This window comes from Buteo buteo, chromosome 10, assembly GCF_964188355.1.
Source record: "Buteo buteo chromosome 10, bButBut1.hap1.1, whole genome shotgun sequence".
NCBI lineage: Eukaryota > Metazoa > Chordata > Aves > Accipitriformes > Accipitridae > Buteo > Buteo buteo.
The window spans coordinates 33,780,637-33,799,154 of record NC_134180.1 but is presented as its reverse complement, the minus strand read 5'-3'; the positions used below and the strand labels follow the sequence as shown (position 1 = coordinate 33,799,154).

The following is an 18,518-nucleotide window of genomic DNA, read 5'->3' as shown; positions in this document are numbered from 1 at the left end:
CTTGTAACACAAACAGTCTGTGATATGAGCTGGATGATTTTGCTTAAGTATTGTAACAGCTAGGAGAGACTATTAACTCAGGAGAGACTCTTATCAGGTCTGTAGCAAGAGCTGGGTTTTTGAAACAAACTATGAGTGCTTACCTCCCTGTGGGTCTGAGCTCCAAAGGGAAGACTTCAGAACAGCTATAAAGCTAAACAAAAAGAACTATATGCCTTTCAGTTTGCTTTGTCTTCTGTACTATAGAAAGCAGCATGACAGATGACGCTACTTAGGTTTGGATTAGGCTGGCTTTCAGGATATTTCTGCACATAGAGTTCATGGTTACAGTTGACAACAGATGAGAATAAGGGTATCTTCAATCAGAGGCAAAGGAAGAGAGTCTAAAGGTGTATGTTAGATTATTTGGTCTAGTGTGGTTCGCTGAGACAGATTTCATCTGATTTGACTGTACAGAAATTAATCTCAGTCAACCCAGACAGGGAATGACCCTGACAAGAAGCAACACAAGCAGGGGGTGGTGTCCTTCTGAACCCTCAGAGCTATGGTTTAGAGCTGTCTGGCATTTTCACTAGTATCAGCTCTGTGAGTCTTTCTACCCCAAACTGCTGCTGTTTATCTATCACAGGATTCATTGTGATCTACAAAAGCTTTTCAGTTAGATGTTTGCAATGAAAATATGAGGACTGGGACACCTTTGGCATTTGTAACTTTATTGCAGAAAAAAAAATCCACTATTAACATATTTTACAAAGAAAGTTGCACTTTGGTGTTGGGCAAGTTTTCTTCCTCACCCCTTTCCCCTGGACAGCAATGCATGGGAAACCAGAACAACCAGCCCCTGCTCTTTCGGTTGTGTGCCGAGACACTTTCCAGCTATGCCAGCCTGCACCAGTTCCAGCCAGGATGGAGTTCTGTTTTCCACCACTAACTTGCCTCTCTTTGTGCCAAAAACCAGTAGCACCCTGCCCTCTGGCAGAGGAAACAAGTCTGTAGCTAGGGAGATTGCTCTGTGCAGACAATGCTTGATACAAAAGTTTTGGAGTTGTGACAATTGCCCTTTAGTTTTCATGCAATAATAGTAGGAGAGAACCAACCCTTCTTCCCTGTTTTACTGGGCATCCTTACAATAAACAGATGCAAGGCCAAAGCCAACAGCTGAACCCAAACTGCACTGCAGCCATTTGTCAGCCACTTCGGAAGTAGTAACACAGGAAGGAGGAACTGCTGTATTACCTAGTTCATTTATTTGACCCAGACCAGTTCTGCTCCATCTTTGGGCTTCACAGATAATTTGAGCCCTGCTGATGGGGAAATTCCCATTTCCCTGCTAAGACAAGCAATAACAGCACTGGAAAAAAAAGGTACTTCTGCTAGTGAGGCCTGGTGTCTGTCCTTTGTGGGGTCAGTGAGCGTTGCTACTGAAAGGAGAGGAGAGACTGAGGCTTGTAAGAGCAATGTGGTAGATAATCTCTAGCCCTTGCTGTATCCTGAGGCAGCAACTGGCTTAGTCCAAAATCAAACACTCTAGAGAAGGCATATGTTTCTCCTTACCTGCAGTCAAATGTGAATTAGAAAACAGAAGCAAGTGTTAATGACATGAAGACTTTCATGTCATGCACACTCTCGGTCTTTCTGAGGCAAGGGCACCAAAAGATCCTCAGACTTACACTCAGAGGCTCTGGTCCATGGGTTTCCTTGAGGGGCCTCAAGAGCCTTGGATGCAGTCTAGAGCAGTGATATTTTGAGGCAGAAGTGCAGAATCTAATCAGCCTAACACCTAGAAAGGGAAGGGGAGGAAGGCACCTACATCCAGGATCTGTCCTCATGACAAGACACCAACTGGCTCAAAGACCAATATTAGAAGGTAAAGGAGCTTTGACCTTGCATAGCAGAGGAGGGAGAGTGCAGTACTAGTTTTGTACAACAACTTTCAGCAACCAGATGCTAGCAGCAAATGGGAGGTACCTGAGGAAAGGCATGTGTCAATCCAGGCAGGGGAATGGACTAAAGCATTTACTGAGCCTGGGCAAGGAGTTTATGCATATGCTGAAAGCATCAAGTATAGAAGACACAGTTTCCTACTTTTGGTGAGACCAAATTAGTGTGTCTAACTGGCAATAGACTGAGTCCTATCAAGCCCTGCTAAGCTAAAATTATGTTCATTTTCCTCCCAGCAATTTCAAAGCAACATCAAGTAGCAAGGGCACTTTTCCAGTGGCCACAAAACTGTTTTCCCTGGTTAGAGAAAAGGTACACATGTAGGAAGGAAGCAGAGCAGTCTGTTGTCCTCCTGGTAGGTGTTTCAGGATGGGCAGTGCCAATCCCAGGACTAAAGCTGAAACAGGAACAAAAAAAAAGTGCAGGAAAAAAACCAAAACAAACAACCTTAAAAATACAGAACAAGAGGGAGCCCAAGAGAACTGATTTCCACACCCTTGGCTTCCTCAGAAAACAGCAGTCTCCTTTGCTAGCACTGTGCTGACACCACCAGTGTTAAAAGCTCTTGTATGGATCACTTGCCCACCTCCTTTGAAAGCAGCAGCTGCCAAGATGGACAGCAGAGATCCATGCAGAACGTGATGGCAAAGGTTGTCTTGGCTAATTGGTCAGCACACTAAAAGGAGGAGGCACCTCTTCAGGGCATTTGAGGAGAGCCTGGAGGAAAGGGCCAGATTTGGGCTCTGATTCCCAGCATAAAAACGTCAACATTGAATTATTTAAAATGTCTAAAATCAAAAGCCATCTGAAAAGGATCTTTCAGTTGTGTGCAAATCACAGCCCCTCATTCCTCAGCAGATCGTCTGGGACCAAGTCCTCAAGGCCTTCTCCTCTGGGAAGTTCAGCCGGCCAGGCAGAGCACAGCCTGGTTGCCTAGTAGCTGTAGAGTGAGAGAGGGGTGTCCTCCATCATGTCATCCTAGAAGCAGAGAAGAGCGTGCTTTAATGAGATGTCTGCACGATGGCATACAGTCCCAGCCTGGAAGAGTGCTGTGCAGGCAGCACAGCCTTCTCATCCACACTGTCACAGTTGTGGCCATCTGCAATCCACCTAAATGCTGTCCCTGCGCAGTTCCTGGATCTTTGGACTGCCACTCTCCTCTCCTGCTGCAGCTTTTGGAGAGAAGAGGTGCATGCAGGAAGAGCCTGGCTGTGGAAAACTCCACTCAGCTTGAAACAGCATCAGCTTGCTTGCTAGCTACAGAAGGGAGGCAGTACTCCTCTGTCCCAGAAAGCGCAGGGAGTTATTTGCAGCTTCCCCAGAGCTAATCCAGCCTCTGAAACCCTCATATCTTTTTTATATCCCCAAAGGGTCAAGCGCAGACAGACAGACAACCTCCCCAGAACAGAGGACAGAATCTGCTTTGTCATAGTCACAAAGCAAATATATCAGAATACAGGAGGAGAGGCTAGGAAGGTGTCATTTCAGGGGAAGTTTGGATGGAGCTCCCCTTCCTTTCTCTGTTTAACCTCTTAGCATTCCCCTGCAGAGTGAGGGGAACGCAGAGAGCTTCTTTAGTGGCCAACCTTGAGACTTGCTGTCTTGATTCAAACCCTGGATGGAAGGAGAGGGACCTAAGAGGGAACAGGAGTTGTGATCAGCATTCTTGCTGCTGCAAATACCCAAAACATTGCTAATGTAGTAGAAGGGGAACTGCAAAGCAGCCAGTAGCAAGCCAGACCATGTCAGTCTGGTCTGAAGGCATTACTCACCATGGGCAGGTCCTGCAGGCGCCGGAACTCCATGCGGCTGTTGTGCTGGCGGTATCTCAAGAAGCCCACCAGGCCTAGGATGCCCACCATGACAATGAAGACGGAGATCACAGTGATTACCAAGGGATCAGCCCTCGTTGTATCAGCCAAAGGAGAACTGGGTAGCTCTGCAAGAATACCAAGGGAATGAAGCCAAAGGAGAGCCTTCAAGGGGTAGCAAAGCCTTGTCTTTTCTGGTTCTGCTTAGTACAACCAAGAGGCAATTTCAGGTAGCCCCAACTCTTTGCTGTGTTTTGTGAGAGCAGGGACAAAACCAGAGCATTTACCTGGATTTTCGTCATCACCAACATCCAACACAGAAGCTTTCTCGTGCACGGGCTCTAATGACTGCTCCAGTGTAGATGTGCCGTTGGGGGTGGCAGCTGTGCTGGTAGACATGGAGCTGGTCACAAGGGGCCTCACTGTCACAGCACTGGAGGTGGTAGCAGAGGATGTGCTCCCTACGGTGAAGATGGGAGCAGAGGAGGTTCTGGGCTCCACGGTGCTCTCCCCTGTGGTACCCACAGGGCTTGTTGCTGGCCTGGTTTCAGACCTTGCTGCTGTAGGCCCCACAGTCTGCCCATCAAAAGGCCCCAGCTGAGAACTGTTAGTTGTTGCTGCAAAATAGGAACAAGCAGTTATTTCAAAGGATAAAGTGCAAGCACACTATTCTGTGGGACTGAACGAGATGGAAGCAAGGCTGTGAGGAAGACTGCTGTGACTACAGGAAAAGCAGCTTATTGACAACCCTTTGGAAAACAAGCAGGTCCTACAGAGCAGCCACAGCTGAGCCACACTGTAAGCCACAGTGCTTAGAAGGTCCTCTTGGTTTTTGTATGTGCCAATCTGCAATGTCAGCCAATGTCAGCTGGGCCCACAAGTCCTCTGGGGACAAAGGGCAAACAGAGAAGCCTCAGCTCTGCACAGAGCTGGACATCACCCCAGAGCAAGAGACTGGGAAAGGTCTCTCGCCCCTCCTTATGGGGAGCAGAAAGGGGGCTGTGCAGGGATTGGGTAGCAGCATCCCCTGAGGCTCTGTCCGTGCATCACAGAACAGCAGGACCCCGTGATACAAGCCAGGGCGAATGATGCAGTTGTGCATGAACACCACACAAATCAAGGGTCAATCAATATCTGCCTTGCATCAGGGGTGTGTGACAGCCTGGCAGGCCCCAAGGTGAGCGAGACTGGGATCACAGACCCTACAGCCAGTTGCCATGCTGCCCAGAGGGATCTGAAGGTACGGTGGGGATTCCCATGGTTGCCCAGGGATGGATGGGCTGATGCTTGTGCCTGCCCATCTCCATGCTTTGTGTTAAGGGAGGGTGTGTTGCCCCATTCTGCAGGCAGCAGGGAAGGCTCCTATCGAGCCCCCAGCCCTGGTGCAGGAAGAGCCTAGCTGGGCAGCACTGCTGAAGCATGTTGTTTTGGGTGAGATGTATAAAGGACTTCCAGGCACACAATCAATGTCCTCATCAGAAAGCAGCCAGCACAACTAATACCATAATTAATGGGGTTTGCAAAGAGAATGCTGAACTAACAGCACCTCTGCAAGTCAGTCTCACTGAACTGGCTGTGCTTAATGGCTCATCCCCCTTTTCTCCCTCTCTCCAGTTCCCATGAGAGTTCACAGAAGTTTCCAGGCTGTGCATCATCAGGGCAGGACTTTCTGCACAGGCAGTAAAGGCAAAACCTCACCCGGCACACTGCTCAGAGGAACCGTGGGGGTTGCGCTGGTGGCATCATCCATTTCTTCAGTTGTGCTGAAAGGTTCTGTGCCTTCGTGGTTAGGCTGGTTTTCTTCCAGGGTACTGGCAGTCAGGGGAGGGGAGGGGATTTCAGTGCTGCTGTTGACTGACAAGCTCATGTTGTGGTGCTCATGCTGTGTAACTGTGACGTCCCCAGGGCTGGCAGTGGTGGAAGCCTGCAGTCTCTCTGCCTTGGTGCCTACCATGGGGGTGGTAGGGATGGAGGCATCCTCCATCTCCATAGCTTGGGCTCCAGTGGCATTGAGTGGTGCAGCAGTCAAGTTTTTCTCCAGGCTTGTCTCAGGAATGGCAGTAGTCACTGGACTGAAGTCAGAGGCTTCCCTTGGCTGATGTGAGGTTAGCACTGTGCTAAGAAAAGGTGATGGTGACACCAAGGTCTCTGCTGTCTTCTGTCCCTCTCCTATGGAACAGAGTTAAGAAAAGCTGAGACGTTTGTCAGAGATACCACACTGAGAGGAGAAACAGAGGAGGAGGCCAAGGATTGAACCTCTCCATCCCCTTAACTCCAAATCCAGCACAGGTTTACACTTGAGGAAGGGGTTCAAATAGCTCCTCTGTCCTCCTGGCCTCTCTGAGACAGGGACCTGCTCTAGGGGACCTGTCTACCCCCACCCCAAGCCCTGTGCTGCTGTTCTGTGGGGTGAGCATCACTAACCCCTCTACCCTGGAGCACCTCTTAAACCTTTTTAGAGAATTTCATTTTTTTAAAAAAGTACCACTTGAGACCTAATTCTGTGAGAAACCTAGATAAGTCTTCCTTGGTTAATTGAGAAAGAGTCAGAATTGCAGAAAAAGTACAAGTGGGGGAAAAAGTAGAAGTAGATCCTCTAGCTCCCCTGACCCGGTGAAGTGTAGAAAAGCGATGTTTAAAAAGTCTGTGGCTGGCAAGGGTAAAGCATGTATTGCTAGTCATCTTAGTAGTAGTGTGAGCTTGCTGGTAGAGGGAAAGGTGAAATGGGTAGCAAAAGAGTACTACAGCTAACGGGGCTGGTGGTGTACTTTGGGACCCACCTTCACAAGCTATTTATGAACACATCACCTCCATAAAGTGTGACTGTTGTCATAGAAATGGGGAGCTACTCAGCCTCCCACTACAGCAAACAGGGCCAGCTTCCCTAGCAGGAACCTGCAGCAAGCAAGGATCCCCTCCCTGGATCCACAGCCATTAGACGGCGTAACAGCATGCGAGAGGAGGAAAACCACAAGGCTCTTACACTGCCTGTTCATAAACAGGGATCCTGTGAGGGTTTTTTAGGGTGTAAACAGGAAGAAAACAGGGAAGTGTAGCCACATCAGGATGGAATCTCCAGACAACTTCAAAACATCTCATGGTCAATATTTTGATGACTTCTATTCAAGTTTCTACTCAAGCCACAGAGGCATGATGAGCCAGCTACAGAAAAAAATAAAGGTATTGAAGAAAATCCATCTTCATGTCCATTCTCTTCACAGTGGAGGAGCATCCAAGGCAGATGCCGTAACCAAGAAACATTCATCCACCACTAAAGCAGCCCACTTTTGTACTAAGGGTTTTGGGAAGTCTCAGCAGTTTTTAAAAGCTCTTCAGAACAGACACAGTTATCAGAGCTCTTCTCCAGCTACAGCACTTAACAGGCCCTAAAAAAAGACACAATACATCTCCCTCAGGAGACTTTCACAGTACCCCAGCCAGCTGGAAAATTCAAAAACTTGAAGCAGCCTGATGGAGCTGTGCTTCCCCGGCCCAGGGCCCCAGTCCCAGGAGGGCTCCTGTGGGGGATGCACGAGCAGGCAGCACAACCCCGCTCGGCACATTTGGAGAACAAGCTCTCAAGGGGAGCCCCAGCTGGGGCAACTTCAACATGAAGACCGAAGGCGTAAGTGATGCTCCCTTTGGCCTCGCCTGGATCCAGCTGTCTGTGGCCACAACATGCCTCTGAACAAAGCAAGCTGCTCTCTGAAATGGAGTTAAGGCATAGGATACACTTAGACGAGTAACACTTGGAAGGAAAAGAGCTGAGCACTGTGTTTCCTGGGATCAGGCACCAAAGCTCACAGCTCTTCATGTGACAATTTCCAGCCCTAAACCCAGCATTGCTATTCAGTGTGCTGCTTGCTGGGTGAGATCCCAGCAGCTCCAGAGCCTGTGCTGGGCAACGCTGAAGGATCCCAGCTGGGCATTGGCAGATGCTCTGTCAACACCCGACTACCTGCTCCTACGTAGCGAGAGACGCACACAGAGCTGCACTGTCACCGTGGGGTAAACAGGAAAGGTGGTGGCCAGGTGCCCGGCCAGCGAGGAGCCTGGCTACGTGCTGCTTTGCATAGCTGGCCTGTGCCTGGGGCAGCCCCCCACAGGGTGGCAAGCTGTGATTGGGGTCACGTGTAGGAAAGATTTCGGGAGAGCTGTCATGCACAAAGGCTTGAGCACCTCCGAAACAGCTGTGCCAGTTTCTGACTAGGAAAGGAAAGCCAGGGGGAAGGCAGACGAGTCGGTCCTACATGCCAGGGCACCTCCTCACAGTGTCAGGAGCTGGCATCCCTGCCAGGAGGTGCTGTGGGGCAGGAAGGTTTGTGAGGACAAGCAGCTCCCCCCACCCTGCGAATGAGGACGGGCTGCACACACAGCTCCCCGCTGTCTGCAAGAGGGAGAGCTAGTGGGAGTAGTAGTTCCCTAAGCTCTTCTCTCCATAAGTAGCCACACGGCTCCTTCCTGCAGAATTGCCCGGTGTCCGTGACCCCCAAGGAAGCGGTGCCCAGGCGGACAGGCTGCTCCAGCCCTGTATCCTACAGGAACGTATCAGGACCATTGCAGAAAGGCTTGTGCTGTAGCAGCAGCCAGCCCAGGTCAGGTGTAACACAGCACTGTGGTGTGTAAAATCTGGTTTGTAGAGAATTGCAGAAGAGATGTTAAAATTGGCAGGGATGGAGCAGGAAGGGGAACTACTGGGGCAGCAGGGCACCGGCTCAGAGGCCTTTGAGCATGGCAGGTGTTGATGGCACCTGGATTAGCGGGTCATCCAGCCCAGCACATCACAGCACACCCAGCTCAGGAAACAAAGGAGAGCCTGCAAAAAAGGGAGAGCCTAAACCAGGCTAACACAAAGACTCAAGCCAGTAAGAGATGATGGGGGGAAGATAGAGAGCAAGGCAAGAGCCTTAAGATGGACAAGGAAACAAAGAACAGTGAGTAAATCCTGATCACTCAGGGACAAAGAGACAAAAGATCACTCACCATCTGTCAGCTCCTAAGGGGTAAGGGCACATCCAAAGCCAGCAGACAGTCACCAAGCAAAGCACCTGGGGAAACACCCAATAGGTGCCACTTGGTGCTTGTGAGCCTGTGGATGTTAGGAGTGCAAGCACTAATGAATTTTACTTCAGTTTTGTTTTAAAATAATACTACTCCCCCATAGGGTCTTGCATTAAGATTTGCAACATCGTTGCTGCAATGCCACAACTTTGTTTCCCGCAGTTTTCTCACCCAAACAGGCAACCCATTCCCACCCAGCTCTGGTGCAAACTCTGCAGTACAGTGAGGGAGACGGCAGCTCTGCTGCGAAGCCGCTGTGGCTGGCTGTGCTGGATGAGACCCAGCGAACCCCACGCCAGCTGTGATCCTCCAGGGTCCAACCGCTGTGGTTTGCTCTGGATTCTGGGTGCCCGACAGGTCGGAAAATCCCCAGCTCCAGCGCTGTCGCTGCTGCTCCAGTCGCTGAGCGATGATGTTTTTAGCTGTTTATTAGTTACTTATAGAGATGCAGGTCAGAGCTCGTTACTCTGGCGTCTTCCTGGAGAAGCTCCGCTTCCTGCACCAGATGCCAGGGAGGCTGTGGCTGCATTGCCTAAGGCATCGCCCTCATCAGCTCCTGCAGACAAGAGGGAACCGTGCCCCTCTTGTCTCAGGTGGAAAGGGAAGGAGTTAGTGTGGATGCTTCACCTGCTCTGGGATCCTCCAAGGCCTGACAGTTGCAGCACCCCAAGACAGCTAGTGAAGCTGCAGTCACCCTCAGATCCAGGGTGTAAAGCAACTACAACCGTACTGCAAGTGAAGAAGCAGGACCAGCTGCAAGCAAGAGCTCTGATAATAACAGCATCTCCGTTTCCCTGATGGGGAACCAAGGGTGCTTTGGTTACATTGCAGTGCCTGCTAAAGCAGAGCTGGCTGGTGGTCCCTTGGCTATAGCCCCACTCCTGCCCCGTGTCTGCGCTAACCATCAGGCTCAGTCATGGTGAGAACCAGTGATCTCAGACCACATGAGGGCAGGGCTGGTGGATTTGGAGCGGCAGCTCCCATCAGACAGTGCTGACTGTAGTGACCTCTGTCTGGGAAATGAGAGGGGCGAAGGAAGAGCACAGTCCCAAGGGAGGAGGGATGCAGCCAGCCGAGAAGCCCCTGCCTTGGACAAGGGTGGGAAATGCTCCCTGCTCTGCGAGGGGAGGGAGGGTTCTGAGCATCAGCCCACGGCTTCGGCCCCTCTCCAGCGCTGCATGACGACACTGAGGGACCTCCATGCATGAGCCCGAGCTCCCACCAGCTCCAGAGCAGACATGGAATAAATATGCCATAACGGAGAGGAGTGAAGGAAGCCAGCTCTGCAGGAGACGGGGCCGTTCCTGCTTTGCACTCCCTGCCCAAGTTTCAGGGCTGGGGCCAAGCGAGGGGCTGAGGAAGGTTTGCACAACCAGCACAGAGCATTGCTGCTGTGTCAGGGCAACCATGCAGAGTGGGGATGTCTCCTCCATCCTCTGCCACAGCAGCCACCTCACCATCTATTTGTTTCTCAGAATAAAACAAGGCAGCAAGACAGACCAGGGCCCCAGCTGGACCAGCCTGCAGATGAGCTCTTGCCACAACCCTCCTGCCTCAGTCCCAGCAGCATCCTCTGCACCCTCCTTCCTATCTCAGCCAGGAACAGCAGCCTGAGCTCCCCAAGGGTCAACACAAACCCGGCTCCAATACATAGGCTTTACCACCATTTCTAAAATCCCTCTTAGGGTGAGATGTAGGAGAGCCACGTAAGGTAAGGAAGCCAGCAGCAGGCTGGCTGCTGGGGCTCGAGGGAGAGCAGGGCAGCGGGGTGCACGCTGCAGTCGCCACTGGAAGAGGCACACAGAGATCCAGGCGAGAGCTGGGCACAAAGACGAGAACGGATCTACCCAGGATTTCACAAAAAGTGCCTGTGGGAGCAGGACTCCCTGGTGCGAATGTATCCTCCTGCGCAGGCTGTCACTGTCTGCGGATAGCACCTCACTTAAATCAGCTTCCTACAGAATGCATGTCAAACCACTACTCTGATTCATTGAAAAGGCACACAAACCCTTCTAAAATGCTATTTTTGTGCACTAACTGAATTCAATTTCCATTTAAGTGTAACAGCTCAAGTCGCAAACAACCTAGTAAAATGCAAAATTAATATAATGTTTAAAAAGTAACAGCATAAGCTGTAACCTGTATGTATTTAGCAATTATCTTATATCCTATTGCTTAGCAAAGTACTCCATTAAGTGTAGAAATTATCTTTTGTTGCCAGTTATTACATTTTTATGGTTACCAACCAACGGTAATTAAACAACCTCTTCAAGGAAAAAGAGCTTGAGTATAAATGCAAATAAAACCATATAGTGGGATTTAAAACCAAGGCTCTTCATTTCGTTTAAAAGCAGAACTGGAGTAGCTGCTGATTAGATACCAGCCAAGCCTGACCTCTTCTCCTTAACTCAGAGCTTGGAATAAATACAACAAGTGACAGAAGAGATTTCTAGAGCCCTTCAGGTAGGTGCCAGATGCACCCAGGGATGCTGTAGAGCAACATCCTTGTTGCAAAGAAGGGAGGCTCAGAGACACAGATCTGGTACGAAGGGGAACCGCTTTGTAAACTCAGCTCCAGTTTGATACCTTGCAGGACCTCGACGGAGGCAGGACACCACTGGGCTGCATTTGCTGCAGGCTCCAGTGCTCTCCCTGCCAGGGCTGATGCCGGGACTGTCCCCATCCCGGCAGAGAGAGCCTAAACCGGCTCAGCCTGCTGCGAGGAGTCCGGGCTTGGGGTTAAGGGACAGATTGGACCTTGCAGCCCGCTTGGGGACCACAGCGGAGCTCTTGTACGGCAGCAAGTTAATGCACCGCACCCCACGTGGCCTCTGCAAGCTAAGCCATGCCCTGTTGCGCAGGCAGCAAAACTGGGGGGGGCTGAACTGGGGGTGCCGAGCACCCGGCATAGCCCTGGAAAGCTGCCAGGCCAGGCATGTTGCAAAGCAAGGGCTGTGGTAAGGGACAGGAATAGAAACTGAGTCTCCTGACCGAGAAGCTCCTTCCAGCCCGATAGGCAGGTGGCCATGAGCCGAGCATGAGACGGGGCTCAGATTAGATATGGGGTGCTGAGCGAGCACAGTGCTGGGGAGGGACAGCCTAGTGCCCAACCTGCCCGGGCAGGCAGGAGGATGCTTCCCCGGGGCATCTGCAGATGCCAGGCCTCAGGCTTGAACCCCTGGGGAGCAAAAAGGGGAGCCAGGAGTGTGCCAGTGCTACCGCCTTGTTTGGTAGCACTGCATTTGGGATGGGGACAGCCAGCCGACGGTGGCATAGCAGAGCCGGGCAGAGCAAGAGTTGCGAGAGCAGAGACGAGCAGCCCTGGAAACAGCGCCATAAATGCTGAGCACAGGTTCCTCAGTACTAGGAAAACCCATAAAGCAGCACAGACATGCCCAGAGCACGCAGCGGTGCCGGAGCCTGAGCTGGGGAGGGGGGCAGTGCCAGCCCAAGCGCCTGCCTGCAGGATATAGCACCCCAGGGTGGCACGCTCTGCCTAGCCCCGCCACGTGAGCCCTTCCCCACCCAGCCGGGGTGGGGAGAGATGCAAGAAACTGCTTTCCCACAGGTTTGCATGAAGCCCCATTTAGAGGTGAGGGGGCTTATCCCAAATTCCTGTGGCAGGGCAAAGGGCGAGAGCAGGCTGCCTTGCTCAGCCACCACTGTGACACCAGCCAGTTATTTTCCACTGGCTGCATGCAGCTACAAAGCGCCCTGCTTGGCAAGAAGGTGCCCAGGAGGCTCCCATGCTGTTTGCTTTGTTCCTCGGTAGAGAAGCTGCATTGTGCTGAAGACCCCTGTGCCCAGAGGCTTCTGAGGACACGCACAGCACCCAAGGCCTGGGAAGCCTGCCCTTCTCTGGGGCTGCGTAATCCCGATAATACAGCAACAGCAGGGAGCTCTGGCATCAGCCAGACCTGGCCCTGCTTACCTTGGGAGTCACAGCTGCAGTGGAGGAAGCATGTCATTAGGAGAAAATTAATTAGCCAGTTACCTTAATAGCAGCCCCATGTCAGCAGGGAGCCTGGTCTCCAGTGCAGTGTGGCATGAGCTGGGGGCAGCCTGGACATCAGCAAATCTGCCCAGCCCTGAGCAGCCCCCCAGGACATTCCAGCTGTGTGGCCGCTGGTTTCATGGGCTGTGGGCCTTGGAGGATGCACCCTGCCCTGAGTAGCCGCAGTTTGGGTCATGCAGGGCGAGCACATCCCCTGGCCCTCCCCTGAGCAGCCCTACAGGGCTCAGGACACGGCTCCAGACCCAAGTGGTGCTGAGTCTTACGAGAGCTACCCCACAGAGTGCAGTGGGGACGAAGGCTGCCAGCGTCACCGCAAGGCAGCCCCGTGGAAACCCCTGCAGCAAGAACTGCGTCTGCCCAACCAGAATGTCTCGGTGGAAAGGAAGGAGGGGGAGAGGCCTCTGCGCTTTGGATCGCCCCTGCTCCCTTTTGCCGGGAGGGATGGGGCAAAGGGAGCTGAAGGAGGCGAGTGTTTCGCCCCTGCCCACCGGGTCAGTCCTTGGAAGGGCAGCAGGGAGCCAAGATCCACCCTGTACCTGGGGCTGGGGGAAGAGCACGTGCAGAAATGGCTTCGAAGACCGACGGCACGACTTGATGGGGCTGGGCAGGGGGTGCAGGGTCGGTGGTTACCCCACACAGCCGGAGGTACCGCCCTGAGGAGAGGACCGAGCTGTGGCTCGATTCTGGGTGCAAGAGAGCTGGAGCCATCCAGCCAGCGTGGGCTTGGGTCCATCCACTCCCCCTCGCCCTGGGCAAACAAGGGGAAAAAAAATCACGGCAAATTGGCTGTGGGGCTCTGCAAGTGGACACACTGCCCGCCTGTGTGCACGGCCCCGGGCCCCGACAGACGGGGCTTTATGCGCTCGCGCCGCTCCCAGCCCCGTGCTGTCCCCTCTGCTTGCAAGGCAGCTCAGCGCGGGAGGGGGAGGCAGCAAAATGCCCAGACCAAAATTACTCCGGGGTTTTATTTGTAAGGCTAATGGTGCTGGAGGAAGTGGATTTCCGCAGGCAGCGAAGAAAGGCTGCATTGAGAGGCTGGGGTGGGCAGAGCATGGGGGACACGGCAGCCCGAGCCCCTCTGCCTCCCCGCAGCAAACCCGGCCGGGGAGTGGGAGCAGGGGCTGCTGGACATGGGGGGCAAAGGGGATCTGCACCAGGGGTAGGGCAGAGACCAGCTCACAGAGCTCGGACAAACCCTGTTATGGATGGGTTTTTCTAGGGACTATCAACTTTGGGGCCAATCTCCAGGTGAACCTTTCTATTCCCCCATCACTGTCCTGCTGGGATTCTCTGGTGTCTCATTAAGGGTTGTGTTCGCCATGGGGCATTTTTTTATTGGTGGCTTCTCTTCCACGCCATCTATTTTCACAAAACATTTGCTCTCACAACTGTGGCTGGGATTAGCTAGTGGATCCAAAAGCCATGAGGACAAGGGTCAGGCCAGCTGCATAGGTGCCATTTCCTGAGGCTGTGAAGGTACTTTGGGATTGGGACACTAAGCACGAAAGATCCCAGGAAAAACCCAGCGCAACCTTAATTCTGGTACATTCCAGAATTCCTCTTGGACTTTGTAGCAAGAGGGCTCCTACGAGCCAGCTGGGGCAGAGGGCTCCCTGGGGGTACCCCAGGGTGCTGGGGACTGGAAACACTGGGAGACAGGGGGCCAACGCAGCCAGCGGCAGCCCTGAGCTCCTCCTCCTCCTCTCAGCAATAGAAAGCCCGAGTTGTTCCTCTGCCAGTGGCTGCTCACCTCCCCGCACCCCGTCACAGCGCAGCCACCCTCGCACGGGGATTGCAGCATTACCCGAGGCTTCGCCCACATAAAGGGGGCTGGCTTGAGACTGTTTCCCCGTGCTTAGCCTCAAACCCAGCCAAACTGCATCTGGCACCCAAAATCTCAGCCTGAGCACTGCTGTTGCTGCCAGGGCTCAGCCCCACAGGCACCTAAGCTAGGTTTTTACCAGCCCAATTAGTTATAAGAAACCGAGTTTCTATGTGTCACGCCTCAACCTCTGTTGCTGCCGTCACCGTGCTGTGATCTGACCAGGGTCTGGCCAAGGGTCTTTTTTTCTCAGCTGCAAAGAAGAGGAAACGCGTTCGCTTCCCGAGCCCCAGGCAAGCCCCTAAGTTTGTCACTGCCAGGGTCACGGGGGATGGCGACAGCCCCCCGACTCGGGGTACGCTCCCGGCCACGCGGCAGGGCTCGGCGGCGTTGTCGGTGGCCGGGGCTGTCAGCGCCACGCTGCAGACTGCGCCTGCCCACGTGGGGACGTGTTGCTGATGGAGCCGAGCCGAAATACAGCCCGGGAGAGGCTGCCTGGGGCCGGGGTCTGGCTCCTGCTCCGTCCCGGACACCGGCATCGCCTCCTCTCCCGCAGCACGACGGGACTGGGCGCCCCGTGCCTGCAGGCAGGCGGCGGAGCTGGGGCTTTGTCCGGGGTCCCCTCGGTGGGAAGCTCCGCGGCGGGTTCGCGGGCACCCGAGAGCTGCAGGGTGGGAGGCAGAGGGCTCGCAGGGCCGGATGCCGGTGGGTGGGCGAGCGCCTCCGGGCTCGCTGCTCCCCTCCCCGCGCATCCCCTCGGGTTCCCCGCTGGGCCGGGGAGCCGAACCCGGCCCGGCTCCGCCGGCGGGGGAGCAGCGCCCGCGGGGCGAGCGCTGCCTGCAGCTGCCTTGTACGGGCAAGGCCGGGGCGGGCGGCCTCGCTGCTGCCTTGAGCGCGGGGCTCGCCGGCCTCCCTCCCTCCCCCCCCGCCGGCCCCCCGCCGAGCATCCCCGGGCGACCTTGCCGGGGCGCCGGCGCCCGGGGCCGCGGGCACTTCGCCCGAGTTTCGGGGCCAAGCCCGGGGCGCCGCTCCCCGGAGGCTTCCGTGCCCGGGGAGGGCTCCCCAGACCCTCCTCCCGCAGCCCCGCCAGCGGGCGGAGGAGCCCGGGGGCCCCGGCGCTGCCCCGACGGCCGCCCCCGGCGCTGCGCTCCCCGCCGCGGCGAGACCGGGCGGGACCCCCCCCCGGGCCGCCCCGGTGCCCCTCGGGCGGCCGTCCCCGGTACCTGGCAGGGCGCAGAGCAGGCAGCAAGCGGCGGCGAGGCGGAGCAGGGCGCGCCGCGTCCCCTCCATGCTGGGCCGATCCGCGCTGGCTCCGCCGGCGGCACCGGGGCGGTGCCGGGGCGGGACGGCGGCCGGGGCGGGGCGGGCGGCACGTGGTCCAGCCCCGGCCCCGGAGGCGCGGGGCGGGGGCCGCCGCCACCCCCCGCACTCCCGGCACCACCCGCACCCCCGTCCGGTCCGGTCTCGGCATCCCCCTTCCGGCCCCGCACCGTCCCCGCCGCTCCCGGTCCCGGTCCCCGGCACCTCCGTTTCGGGCAGAGCATTCCCGGTGCGGTCCCGGTTCGGTCCCCGGCACCCTCGGTCCGGTTCGGCACCGCCCCCGGCATCGCCGGTTGGCCCCCGGCACCCCCGGTTCGGGCAGGGCACTCTTGGTCCAGTCCCGCACTGGCCCCGGCACGCTCGGACCAGTCACCCCAGGTTCGGGCAGGGCACCCCGGGTCCGGTCCTTCCCTGTCCCGGGCATCCCCGGTCCGGTCCTGCACCACTCCTGTCACCCCATGCTGGTCCAAGTGACCCCGGCCCAAGCCCTCACTATCCCCCAATCTGGTCCCGCGGAGCCCCTGTCACCCCCAGTTGAGCCTGGCACCCCACTCGTGCCCAATACGGGGATGAGGACAGCGGCCAAGCCTGACATGGGGCATCGCCGTGGGGCCCCTGCACTGTTTTGGGGTACCTGGGTCTGTGGGCACAGCCGGGTGTGGAGCTGCTCCAAGCACCCCTGGATGCTGCCCTGGCCAGGGCTGAGCCGGGTGCTCAAGATGCCACAGCTGGTTTCCCAGGGCATCCTGCAGCCCATGGGGCACCCCCTGGCCCCACATCCCTCCCAGCCTCCCCGGGGCCGGCCAGCCCCATCCAGGCAGGCATTGTGAGGGCTGAGCCAGCAGCCATCCTTCAGAAAGACTGACCGCTCTCTTCTGGTTGGCATTTCTGAAGAGGAAACCCCATTATGAAGCTGGTGGTGGCCAGGCACCCAGCCAGACAGCCTGTGCCCAGGCTGCTCTCTGGGAGGACCAAAAACCCCCTTGCAAATCCCTTGTCACTGTGCTTCCTTCCTGACCCCAACCTCATGTGGTGCAGCTGGCGTGAGCCCTCTTGTCCTGTCCCATCAGTTCTCACAGAAAGAACGGGAAGGTTTGGGGCTCCTCTGCCTGTAAGGTGCAAGAACATGGGGCCTCGGAGCCATCTGAGGGTCCCACATCATAGCGTGGTCCTCACTGACCCTCTCTGGGGCTGCTTTGGCAGAGGTGGGGCTGTGGGTCCCCTTCTCCATCCCAATACCTGTGTCTGCAGCACCACGGGACAGAGGAGGAAGGTGGAAACAGGTATTTATGTTCCCCGAGAGGTCTTGCATTCTTTCTTTAATGTGGGTCTCCTTGGTAGCTCCTGTCCTCAGTTCAGAGGCAGGTAGAAGAGAACAGGGTTGATCTGATGCAGAACTGATCATGACTTTTACTGGCTCTTAAAAAAAAAAAATAAAAATTCAGCCCCTTGTTGGAAATGTGTTTCTAGCTGCTTGCTACTTATCGCCACCAAAACTAGATGTACCATTTTCTGGCATCCCATTAAAGCAGAAGTAATTGGGCTTGTACAAATTTCCCAGTTCTAAGGGGATTTATTTTAAGGGTATTTACAACTTTTTGGTAAGTTATAGGAATCTTCTGCTCCCCCCAGACGCTGCAGGGCTGCCCGGCAGAGCAAAGCCTCCTTTGCACCAGACAGGCCTGAGCTCTCAGTGCCGCAGCGTGCACCATCCGACCCAGCACCTTGGAGCCTGCCAAATTTCACCAGTGAGGGACCAGGTCATTTCCACCCCTCCCAGCACCCATCTCTGGGGAGGACATGAACTCCAGGGGACGTCGGCGCTGCTGCCTGTGACCATGGTTCACGAGTGTGTCTGATGTCTGCAAGCTTTTGACTGCCGTCTCTCCTCTGGTGTCTCTCTGGAGATGCTGAAACAATATCCATCTCAGCTGGCTTATAGATAGCGGCTCTCAGTTGTCAAGGTTACCGGTCCCTCTGCTTTAATTAAGCATATAGACAAGGCACGGGGCATCTTCAACAGCTGGGGGACAAGGAGAGCGATGGGCTGGCATTCCCCAAGGGGTTTGTGAGCAGCATGATAAACTTGAGCAGATGAGCCCCCCTGCAGGTCGCTGCTATTACTTTAGCTGATCTCCGCACTCATTAGGATTATGATTAACACACTAATGAGGCACCTTCGGCTCCCCATAGCATGAAGGGGGTGGTTGGGAGTGAGAAAAGTGACTGCATCGGTGTGACGGTGTCTTTGCAGTGACACTGCTGCTCTCCCACCCTGGAGAAGGGAGGAAAAACAAGGGGCACTTCAACATCCTGCGAGTGCACTGCCACTTTCTCAGGGAGCGAGCAAAAATATTCTCCTCAGCTCCCAGGCAGCAGCCCCCTATGTTGGTGTGGACTATATAGGGGCTCTGACTTGCTCAGGGGTAGTTGCCCTGGGCTGTTCTCGAGGAGGACTGAAAAAGCCTTTGCAAACCCATGCAGCATGGAGATCAGACAGGTCTGGGTAGCAGCGAGTGTTGAGGACTTTAGCGTAACTTCTGAAAGA

The 18,518-nt window shown here is 55.1% G+C and overlaps 1 protein-coding gene across 1 annotated transcript; it reads right to left on the bottom strand.

Moving 5' to 3' along the window:
* Nucleotides 1–692: 692 nt before the first annotated feature.
* Nucleotides 693–15,987, bottom strand: LOC142035165 (uncharacterized). The gene is made up of 5 exons (XM_075036985.1): nucleotides 15,874–15,987; nucleotides 5,451–5,921; nucleotides 4,040–4,369; nucleotides 3,714–3,880; nucleotides 693–2,919 (listed from the first exon to the last, which is right to left on the bottom strand). Exons 1-5 carry the CDS (start codon nucleotides 15,938–15,940, stop codon nucleotides 2,875–2,877), a joined length of 1,080 nt encoding a protein of 359 aa, XP_074893086.1. The 5' UTR covers nucleotides 15,941–15,987; the 3' UTR covers nucleotides 693–2,874.
* Between the last annotated feature and the right edge of the window lie 2,531 nt (nucleotides 15,988–18,518).

Bases quoted from the DNA above. Each gene is read 5' to 3' on its own strand.
- LOC142035165 (XM_075036985.1), bottom strand. From the start codon at position 15,940: ATGGAGGGGACGCGGCGCGCCCTGCTCCGCCTCGCCGCCGCTTGCTGC. The intron at 3,881-4,039 runs GTAAATGCTCTG...GTATTCTTGCAG, and splicing joins TGGTGATGACGAAAATCCAG to AGCTACCCAGTTCTCCTTTG. The intron at 2,920-3,713 runs GTGAGTAATGCC...CTCTGCTTCTAG, and splicing joins GCCTGCAGGACCTGCCCATG to GATGACATGATGGAGGACAC.